At 51.7% G+C, this 12,068-nt stretch overlaps 1 protein-coding gene across 1 annotated transcript in view; it reads left to right on the forward strand.

The window, feature by feature from the left end:
- LOC144931374 (slit homolog 2 protein-like) overlaps positions 1-12,068 on the forward strand; it is a 242,288-nt gene that overhangs the window by 166,207 nt on the left and 64,013 nt on the right. The window contains exons 11-13 of the mRNA XM_078855179.1: positions 79-150; positions 8,070-8,213; positions 9,360-9,523. Of these exons, the coding sequence (XP_078711305.1) occupies positions 79-150; positions 8,070-8,213; positions 9,360-9,523 (380 nt within the window). The remainder of the gene's footprint in view (positions 1-78; positions 151-8,069; positions 8,214-9,359; positions 9,524-12,068) is intronic.

The following is a 12,068-nucleotide window of genomic DNA, read 5'->3' on the forward strand; positions in this document are numbered from 1 at the left end:
TGACCGGGTCGGTCGCCACCTGGTTCCGTTCCTCTGTGCAGAGATTCACGGTGGCCGGGCCGTTGTCTCCCTCCGCAGGGTCCTGTACGGGAACAAGATCACCGACCTGCCGAAGGGCCTGTTCAGCGGACTCTACTCCCTCCAGCTCCTGTGAGTAGCGGCGCGCTGCATTGATCTCACAGCAGTAAATGGTAACGGAGTGTGAAGAATTGCTGCATCCTGTGAATGCGTATTACGTGCATGTTACAGGACTTTGGAGCCATTGGCCGAAGGAGGCATCCTCATCCTGTGTCAGTTATCGAGAGCTGTTTAATCATACTTCACCACGCTGCTCAGTGTGGTGGTGGTGGGTGGAGGGCCTCAGGATGCATTGAGATATTCCCTACTGATGTTAGTCGTGATCTGAAATGATATGCAGGCTGCCGAGTGCATAGTGCAGTGCGCTAACCAGTGTGCCACCGCTTCACCCAAGTACACAATGCGTGACAGATTCATTGATAATTATATCAGCGGTGGTTTTTTTTCACTGTCACTGAGAAGGGAGAAAGAAAGATCTTGACTTTCTGGCCCACTGGCCGTGTTCAGGGAATTATAAAATAGAAATAAAAAATCTAAATTATTACTTATTATTACTACGAACAATGTGAAGTACAATCACGAAGTAATGTTCAAAATTGTATTCTTTGTGTCTTGAATGTTCCTCCCAGGCTGTAATTATCGTTGTGTTTGTGCAGCAAGGGCTCTCTTCTTGAGTCTCAAGATAAACGCCGAATTGTAATTGGGCCGCGTGCGCGCGGCACGCAGATTAGAGAGCCAAAGAACAAAAGGCAATGCAGAGGGGGGCATGTGAGTTCATATTTGAAATAACGCGCCTAATTGTTCTGCAAGCGCGTGGGTAATTGTACCCCGCGGTCGTTGCATGGACGACCGTGCTTGCCGCCTCACCCGTATTTGGGACCGGCGAATTTAATATTTTTATATATTTTAATCAAATTAAATATTTTTAAAAAATGCTTTGACTTGCGGGGCCAAATGCGTCTGGGGGGGGGGGGGCGTGAGTTGGTTGGGGGGCGGGTGACGAGAGGGCAAAGGTCGCCCTTCGTGGCCACGAGCAACTGTCGTGGGCGACTGCGGGCACCCAGTAAAGTCCGTCGTGAGGCTCGAGAGGGCAGCCGGTGACGTGCCACCTTGACCACCTTTGTCTTCTCAGAATCGCTGTAGCTCGCACTAATGCACGAGGTAGTAACATTAGACTGAGTCGAGCTAGCATTGGCACAGGTCACATTTCAATACCAATTGCCATTGGTGATGTGCAAGGACAGGAATTGAACCCAAAGTTGCTAGAATTATAGTGAAGTGCATAAAGTAGTATGCATCCATTTACCACAAAGATAAAGATGCCCTGTATAGCTACAGGGACTGTTGAGGCAAATATTGTTGGTGAGCACCAAAATATACCAAGATGACACGGGTCGGGGTGGTGTGCCTCGTACTACTGCTCTGCGTCCTCGTTTTGATGCCGCGTCGACTTCAGGGAATCTCAGGACCGGTTCAGATATCACTCATCAATCATATTAGCCTTGGCTGCAGATCAGACTTAGGTTGCCTGGCTCGTATCGCAGTGCACTAAGCAATGCACCACCACTCCCCGCATTCCGTTAGCGCACTCGCACAATGCGAACGCGAAAGCACTCACACACGCACAAGCTCTTGCACATGCGCACACAATCCACTGAGATAAACACAGCATACTCTTGCCACACACGAAGTGTAACCGAAGTATAAACACAGAAAACCGATATGTCTCTTTTAACCAATTATTCACGTGTGTATGTTTACATTCATATAAAGCCGCACACATACACACGCCGTGCCGCACCATCAGGAAATTTGAAGAAAAAAATGGCTCTTATCGTCGTATCTAGAACATCGCTGGGACCCAGCACGCATGGGGAATATGTATTTGTTTGCAGAGGGCTTTTTTTAATTCGAAGAAAAAATGAAATGTCTTGCAAAAATATGACTTTTTTTTCAACAGTAACATTAAATCAGCTATGTTGTTTTGTTATTGGATGTCCGTTGAAATGACTTTAGCTGCCAAGAGCAGGCAGAAAAAAACTATAGAATTGAATGTTAATGTCGGTTTGGTGACGTCATTGTGAACGCCCGTGTTTACGTCTTTGACGGATCAACTTGTGAACGGCCATAGCAACGCTACGAATCTGTTTTCGAACCTTTCATAACCGAACCTTGGCAGTACATGATACATTGATTCACATCGGCCCTTAGCCTCACGACACGTCCCATCAAATTGCACGTGGCTTGAAAGTCAATGAGGTTTGATTTGGTGCACGCGTTGAACGCCACGTGTCCGCAGAGCTCTCTCTAACCGAGGGAAGTTGCTGCAATTCATCACGATGTAAACAAAAGAGAATTGATTCCTGAATTGAATCACAACCTCGAATCATGACAATTATATCGTAGGGATGTCAATCGTGTGAATTGCAATACCCCTAACAAGTAGACCAGGCCCCATGATCAAGCAAGGCAATCTATATCAATAGCCAGTTCTCTGTCACTTGTACGAACTGTGCTGTTGGTTAAATAAACACTGCGGCTTTTAGGAGTCCACTCTTTTGGCCATTTTACTCAGACAAAACCAGCTGCCTTCACCTTTGCGGGGGGCCAGAAGCCCTTCTGTGGAGCAAGACAAGCCATCGGGTTTGTCAACACGTGAGTGGAGGCTTGGAGATCAAAGCCATCGCATCCTTTCCCAGATCGCGGGGTCACGAGTGGTGTCGACGCACGCACGCACGCACGCACACGAACACGCGCGCACGTCTCACTTGGCTCGAGGTCTGTAACAGAGTCTTGTTGGGGAACAGCCCGGATGGTCTGTCCCCGCACCCCCCTGCCGGACACTTAGAGGTGCATCACCTCCTGATGAATGCACTCCTGTTTGTTGGGTCTAACTAAAAAATTAATTGTGCTGCGTCCTTTTCCAAATGTGTTTCCAACTGTGCTGTCCACGTCATTTGGGAACTTTTATCAAATTGTGTTAGAGAATGGCCCATGGAAGCAGATTTCACAGAACTACTTCTGGGGTCCCGTCTGGTACGAGAACCGATGAGTTGTCGCACATGCCTTCTACGGATAAATGATCATCACATGGCAGTCCAACCAACATTTCTATTTTTTTTTTATTTTCGAACCTGAAATTTTGTGGAAAAATTAAGAGAAAACCAAACTTAATCCAAGGGAGGTTTATTTTCTTGTTCAGACATTGGCAACCAGGTGTAGATCATGAACTCTCCCGCACTTCAGAAGGAATACGGTGTAATCACCGGGCACGTAAATCTCACATTCGGTTGGGCGGTGCCACCGTCTCAGCGCTCCGACCCCTCAGCTGCCCGGCCATCTCTGTGTTTACTTTTTTTTAATGTTCTGCTCTCCCCCCCCCCCCCATTCTTTCGCTGTGAAAGGGGGGGGGGCACTGGAAGCGGCTGGCGGATGGCACAGTGCCACGCTTCTCGGCTTCGCAGTCCGCCAGCCCGGCGCGTCGTAAGAGCCGGTTCATGTCGCACAACGGCCTTTCATGTCGAGAGAGAGAGCGAGCGAGCGAGCTGCGTGGAGTGGAGGCTCTGTAGTGACCAGGCCCCACGTGCTCACTCAGCCGCCCCCACCGTGAGCGATAGCATCTCACTTTACAGCTTTGAAGTCCCCTCGGCCACTTCCCCCAAAAGGTCCCCCCCTGCCCCCCCCCCCCTCTGCCCCCCCCCCCGCCCCCCTCCCCCCGGCCCCCATCCAGCGTTTCCTCTCCTCCTCCTCTTGACAGCTCGCTCAACGTGCAGCCCAAGCATAGGAACGTAGGGGGTCGTCTCATAATTGAAAGTATTTAGATTAGAGTTGAGGCTCGGTGTTCATTTCATTTTCATTTCTTTCTTTCAGATTTTTTTGTCTCTCTCTAAAGCTTTTTTTTTTCTCTTTCGGCTTTAACTTTTTTCCCCCCTCCACGAGCCCGCTCTTGACGAACATGCCTGGAGCTTTTAGCTGCGTTCTGATTCTGCCCCTGGGAAGGCCCTGACCGATACCAAAAGGCGTTCGGCTGCATTATTTGAAGTTGCGAGCGAGCGGGTGGAGAGGTGGGGGGGGGTGGCTGGCGAGAGCCTGGGCCGCGCTGCTAATGAACTAATGATCCCCACCCCGGCTGTGTAATTGTCGGTAAGAACGCGCGGCCTCTGCACCCGCGAGGCTTCACGGAGAATGCCCGCGATTAGAGGCGAAGCGGCAGCCAGCGTGGGGGCATCGTTGCTGCGGGCGGCAGCTGCGGTGACCGGCCAGCAGTCTGGCTGCTTGTGTGAGAAGGCGCAGTTCCCTCCCCCCCCCCCCCCCGGGTCCGTTTTGAAAAAGTAAAAAAAAAATCTCTCTCTGAGTTAATCAAATCAGTGCAAGTAAAACAGAAACAATTTTTTTTTCCAACTTTTCCTATCTCCCCATTATTTTACACACATACGCCTCGCTGCTCACCGGCGGGTTTTGTTTACAGTTCCTGGCCAGTGTTTGCCTTAGACAGACTGGATCCTGCCCATAGGAATGTGGAATTTCTTCCTGTGGGTCAGATACTTTCCGGCTGGTCGCGCACACGTTAGGTTTCAATGTCGGGCGGCTGTCTAAAGTGGTTGTTCTACAGAGAGACTTGACCCTGCCATCAGAACGTGGAATTTATGCTGCCGTCTCAAGGCTGCCAATGGAAATGGACCCCATTCCAAGACCTCTTTAAGCAGAGAGATTACGCAGAAGCCATCACCAGCTGACCAGCAGTGACTGCTCAAAGTAATACGGACGGCAAATGGGAGAACATTTAGTGATGACGGGGATGACGACGTTATACCACCGTGGGTTTCAAAGCTCCATTAATGTTGCAAAAGACTTTCAAATCACAGCCAGACACTCCTTCATGGCGCTGTAGGGACATCACTGCATTGATAATTGTATTCATCAGCGTGGGGATGCCGTCACAGTGACATCGCGCGAGCGCCATAAATGACGACCCACCCCACGACCTCTTTGACTCTCCAAGTTGATATCCTCAATAACGAAGCTTGAGACTAAATTTGGCAGGACACGTCGCTAGAGAACGACCCGATGGTCACGGATATTGATGGTTTGGGCAACCTTGCAGTGGGACGCATCCGCCGGGGAGATGGAGCAATGAAATCAGCTCCTGCGCAAAGGTGCCAGGCGGGATTGATACATTGTGAGTGATGGCAACGGTTCGGGCAGGGCCATGTTCAGCCACGTTCAGCGGTGGATTGATAATGGCTGATGACGACGACGATGAGAAGAAGTAAAAAAAACTCTCGATAAGCGGCCTAGGACAGGACGTGCAGCCCAGGCGTGCATCTACGAGATGAGAGCTGTTTGTTCTGTTGGATTGCGTGTCGCTTTAATCAAACAACATTAATAGGGTGGCAGTGGGCGGCACGGAGCAAAGATCTTGGTCAATCTTCGGCCCTAACACCTCATCACGATAAGCAGATAGAGTCAGATTATGCTGCACTGGAGCGGTAATCCCCTGGTTTCCGCAAGCCACTTGCCCGCGTAATTCAATGCACGGAGTTTGTTTAACCAGGTGAGACCCCGTTGAGTCGGAGGCAACCAGATCAAATATTAAGGGGAGCACAATGGGCAGCTGTGCGCATCCACGTAGCGCAGAGACTCTCTCCACTTTCATCATCATCACCGCCGTTATGCGCACGTGCGGCCCTTTTTGTCAGTCCACTGCTGGCTGGGGGCCTCCCCGTGCCGTCTGCGCCCGGCTTGGGGGTTGTTTGATCTTGCCGGTTAGTTGGCGGTGGGCAGCGCAGGCCGTGGAGCACAGATGTATACGGTACGACAGTGGAGTCTGCTGTATCCACTCGGCTGTCCACTGCGTGCCTTGCCCACCCACCCCTGGTCAGTGGCGGTTGGAGAAGCGAGGGGCGGACCAACCGTCGTCGTGTAAATAGTCATTGAAGAAACGCACAATGGCGCCGAAGGCGTCTCTGTCGCGCTGTGGACGTTTCGGTGTCACTCGGAGTGGCCGAATTCGAGGTGTTCATCGTTTTTGAGTTCGTCCGCTCGGGCATCGCTTCATGCGAAGGAGACCCCCACGATCCGGAAAGCGCGGTCGCCGTGCATTTTCAGTTGGGATCACGTAACATCGAGGCCACCACCATACCACCACGTAACATCGAGACCACCACCACCACGTAACATCGAGACCACGACCATGTAACACCGAGACCACCACCACGTAACATCGAGACCACCACCATGTAACATCGAGACCACCACCATCACCACCACGTAACATCGAGACCACCACCACCACCACGTAACATCGAGACCACCACCATGTAACACCGAGACCACCACCACGTAACATCGAGACCACCACCACCACCACCACGTAACATCGAGACCACCACCATGTAGCATCGAGACCACCACCACGTAACATCGAGACCACCACCACCACCACGTAACATCGAGACCACCACCACCACGTAACATCGAGACCACCACCATGTAACATCGAGACCACCACCACCACCACGTAACATCGAGACCACCACCATGTAACATCGAGACCACCACCACCACCACGTAACATCGAGACCACCACCACCACGTAACATCGAGACCACCACCATGTAACATCGAGACCACCACCACCACCACGTAACATCGAGACCACCACCATGTAACACCGAGACCACCACCACCACCACCACGTAACATCGAGACCACCACCACGTAACATCGAGACCACCACCACCACCACCACCACCACGTAACATCGAGACCACCACCACGTAACATCGAGACCACCACCATGTAGCATCGAGACCACCACCACGTAACATCGAGACCACCACCACCACCACGTAACATCGAGACCACCACCATGTAACATCGAGACCACCACCACGTAACATCGAGACCACCACCACCACCACGTAACATCGAGACCACCACCATGTAACATCGAGACCACCACCACGTAACATCGAGACCACCACCACCACCACGTAACATCGAGACCACCACCATGTAGCATCGAGACCACCACCACGTAACATCGAGACCACCACCACCACCACCACCATGTAACATCGAGACCACCACCATGTAACACCGAGACCACCACCACCACCACGAGTGGATATCACTCGCTACTGATGTTAGTCGTGGCTGGGAATCTAACTCAGACACATGGGTGCATAGCGCAAAACGTTAATCACTTCAGCACTGCCTCCACGATTTGTAATTAATATCTTGTGTTCCACTTTATGTATGTGAATTTTAATTTATACAGCCGCGTTTTTTAATTTGTTTCACTGTCTAGATTCTGTGGCCGCTGACGTTCAACTCGGCATTTTTTTAATTCGTTGAGCTGAAGAATCTCCCGCTACGATGGCGTTGGCTGTCGAGTAACGTCTGATGTGGGGTTTTTAATTTGTCCCACGAGCACGGCACCGTCTCTCGCACTCCGGGTCGTGTTCGCCGTTCCGTTTGCTGCTCAATTCCGAATTTAGAATTTAACGTGTCTCTTCTCTTCTGAGACGACCATTTGTCCCAGGTGTCTATCTTGAAAAAGAAGATTTCTCTTCTCGACAAGCCCTTCTTACCCCGTGTCGGATTTCACGGCATATAGCAGGAGACCTGACTTACCCCTCCCTTTAAATTGAGGTCGCCCATAGAGCCCAGACAACTTGACACCTTTTCCTTCCCTGCGTGTGTGTATGTGGACGTACGTGAATGGGGAGCGGTGGCCTAGCGGTTGATGCATTGGGCTACGAACCGGGCGACCCGAGTTTGATTCCCGCTGAACCAGTTCTGGACCTGCCCTATGTCGACTCGGCCTCAAATGACTACCCTGGTGCAGTGTGTAAACATCGCCACGAGGGAGAGAAAGGCAACCGGGCGTGGTGCTGGTCACCCATTCCCCTCGTGTACCATGCCGCCCTTTCTAGGTTCTCGCTAACGGCACTATACGGGGGTCTTTGTCTTTGTGCGGCTCTCAGGCTTCTCAACGCCAACAAGATCACGTGCATCCGCGTCGACGCCTTCCAGGACCTGCAGAACCTGCAGCTGCTGTCGCTCTACGACAACAAGCTGCAGACGCTGGGCAAGGGCACGTTCACGCCTCTCCGCCAAGTCAAAACGCTGTGAGTGGCGGCTCAAGAGGCCACGATAACATACATGCACGCACACACATGCACCCACATGCACGCACACACATGCACTCACACACATGCACGCACACACATGCACACACATGCACTCACACACATGCACGCACACACACGCACACACATGCACGCACACACATGCACGCACACACATGCACCCACAGAAGCACATACGCACGCACATACACGCACACACGCATACACATGCACGCACACACATGCACGCACAAAAGCACGTACGCATGCGCACACACACACGCACAGACACACACGCGCACATGTACGCACACAAAGACAAAGACGGAGATCCCCTGTATAGCCTTAACAGACTGTTGGGGCAAGTGCTCTTAGCGAGCACCCAATGAAGGCCGGCACAGCAGCACCTCACCCGACCGCCTTTGTCTCCCTGTAGTGCCGATGTTTGCACACCACACCAGGGTACTCATTTGAGGCTAAGTCGACCTAGGGGTGGCCCAGGACTGGTTCAGATAATCGTCACTGGTGTTGGCCGTGAGCGGGGATCGTAGCGCAGCGAGCTAACCGCTACACTACCATTCCCACGTACACACACGCAAGCATTACACACACTAACATACTCTCACACGCACACGTGTGCAACATACTCTCACACGCACACGTGTGCAGCATAATCACAGGCACACATGTGTAAGTACACACTCATGTGCGCACATACACCAGATGCACACACCCACCCATAAGCAGTTCCAGGAATGACAAACACGCACTTATAGATATGTAAAACGAGCTGTTTTTATCATGGAAAATAATAGCCATATGCATATGATTCTCGTGAATGTTTGCGATCTTCAGCGATAACATGAAACAGCCGCACCATTTTTATAAACGTTTTTCTGCACAATCTCCGGAGAATCATAATTCTGACTTTCTGCATTTCTGCTCGCTGTGTGCCCCCACACCCCCCCCCCCCCTCGTGAATGCTGTACATGACTGCGGCCTTGCCTACACACACGCACACTCACACGCATGTACCTACTTCCGTACAACCTGCACGCCACGCTTATACACACTCACGCACACTCACGCACGCACAAAACGCACGCACGATCCCCGTGCCCGCCGGCTCGCTTCCCCACCACGAAGCCACCTGGCCCAGAACCCCTTCATCTGCGACTGCCACCTCAAGTGGCTGGCCGACTACCTCCACGCCAACCCCATCGAGACGAGCGGCGCCCGTTGCGCCAGCCCACGCCGCCTCGCCAACAAGCGCATCGGTCAGATCAAGAGCAAGAAGCTGCGCTGCTCCGGTACGCGACCCGCGGACACCCGCGGCACCGGCGGTCTCCCTCACGGTGGATTTCTCTACCGAGCGCAGTCACGGGGAGGGGGGTGGAGTTGCAGCCATGCGGAGGCCCTCTCCTGTCAGCCGGGCGCACTCACGCGCGGGGGTGAACGCATGGCACGTTCGGCGCACGCCATGTTCGGCAGCGTGGCACGTTCTGGAGTGTGGCCGTCGAGCAAACAGGCCAGAGCCATTTTCCTGGGTAACGGGCGAATTTGGGAGACCGCCCCGAGCCCTGCACTTTAGAGGGGCCCCCTCACTTTGGCATCACACCGTCAAGTGTGATCCTTACGGTTGAGTCTGAATGCATAGGGGATGGGGGGGGGGGGGGGGCGGCCCATGCGGTGTTATTTGCCCTGGGCCCCCGTGCCCCCCCACATGTGTGACCCTGGCGCAGGCGGTGGCGATGTCGCGCGTAGGAATTGAAGCGGCGTCTTATGAAGTGCGACGTGACGTTTTGATGTCCGGGCACCAGAGCTTCGGGAAATGCGGAGCGAATTTCGGAGATGCAGACTTGCAAAGAGACCCAGAGGACTTGCGTGGAGACCCGTCAACTCGCATATGATAATAATGATGATGTAGACATGAATAGCCGTGGGTTACAGTACAATGTTAAGTTTTGATACCCGGCCAAGATCTTCAGGATATGCGGAATGAATTTCAGGGACATTTTCCAGGGAATGGGTAACAGTGGACAGGTGTTCACTCGCCTCTCGATCGCTGGAAGCTGCTCACCACATTCACACTCGGAAGGTCTCTCCGGGTCTCCTCGAGTGACCAAGGTATCCGCAGCAACCCGTGTGACGTTCCTGGTGCGTGTGCAGGCGGTGCAACTGCACGGTGTGCGTAGATGGCAGGCAATGAAGAGGGAGGCCGAAAGGGGTTTGGGGGGTGGAATTGGAACGAGATTGGCGCAGTTTAATTCCTTGCACCAGGGCCCCATACGATGTACGCTGCGCCGTTGTTACGACTCTCGATAGAAAAGTGGCTAAATAAAATTAATGACGCGAAAGTTTTATAAAAGATCCCGACTGTGGACACAGCTGCTCCCTGGCACCTAGCCCTTGCACGTAGGTGATTTCGCATGAGCTGTGCAAAGCGATAAGTTAATCGCTAAACTTAAAAATAATGTAAACGTGTAAGCGCTTTAAGTTTCCTGTTTGTATTGACTGCTGGGAGTAATATTCATGGGTCGTTGTTGTTGTTCTTTCCAGGTTCTTTTTTCCAGTTAGGGTTGCGTTTGGTGCAGGGCCGATCGATTTTAAGGGAATATTAACGCTGAGCGCAGGGCTATGTCGTTTGTTATTCTTGTCAGTACACGGCAGCGCAGTGTCGCGGGATACACAGCAACAGTCCCAGGTTACACAGTCGTATAAGCAGCTGAGGTTATCGGTCATATTTTATCCCTGACCATCTGTAGATTTAACACCGATCAAAGTCGAGTTTAACTCTCACGGCCATCTTGATTGACACTGAACAATTTTCACAGTTATTGCTACTTTTCTAAACACGTGAATGTTTGTAAATGCGATGCTCCTAGATTGGTAATGATCCCTACATGGCAGTGCTTACAAATCTGTTCGATACATTTATAGTCGTTAAGCTTCACCTTAGTTTGGGTGCCTTTCAATGCTACCATGGGTCAAGAGGCCATTTCATACAAGTTAAGATAGAACAAGCATTTACAAAGACAACACTCACAAAATAAAAAAAAACACTCATAGAGAAGGAACAACGAGCAAAAAGGTAAACTAATTAAACGGTGCCAGAATAAAATCAGGAGGGCTCAAGTATAGAAATAGGCCTCAAGCCTTGATTTTAAAGTAGCCAGTGTGGGCGTAAGAAGCTCTGACGCGATCGGGAAGAGAGTTCCACAATCGCGGAGCCCAAACATAAAAACCCAGCGCTGAGCGTGAACGCATAGCAGGGCCTGCCACCGTCAGCTGACTGCAGTGCACGCCGAGGCTGATGGGGAGGCAATATGCCTCTGGCAAGTGAACGGGTGCCATTCCGTTTTGTGCTTTAAACGTCAGTCGTGGAATAAAAAAAAAATCAATTCTAATTAATCTCACGACACATGCATCAAAACCCGTGGATAAAAATTGATGGGGGTTTTTTTTCTTTTATTTGTAGTTGCATGGAGAGGGCTCACAGCAAATTCCCACAGCCACTAGAGGCACTGCTACTTTTCACAATGTTAAAACAAAAAAAAGATCTGTTTAATCGACTCGCGATGCTGAATGCTACAATTCACAGCATCGCCTCGGGGGGGTTGGGGGATGGGGGTGTGTGGGCCGGGTGGGTGAGAGTGAATCATTCCCACCGCTCCTCCGTCTCACTTTATATACGTGTGCATTATACCACCGCGCGCGCACGCGTGTGTGTGTGTGTATGCGAAACCCAAATGATGTACAACCACAGTGGGCAGTAACGCACTTAGGCTCACAACCGGCAATTAGACCGTGGAGTCGGAATTGGAAACACATTGCAGCTCGTGCCTCTGCGCTTTC

The sequence above is a fragment of the Lampetra fluviatilis genome, chromosome 4 (genome assembly GCF_964198595.1).
Source record: "Lampetra fluviatilis chromosome 4, kcLamFluv1.1, whole genome shotgun sequence".
NCBI classification, from domain to species: Eukaryota; Metazoa; Chordata; class Hyperoartia; order Petromyzontiformes; family Petromyzontidae; genus Lampetra; species Lampetra fluviatilis.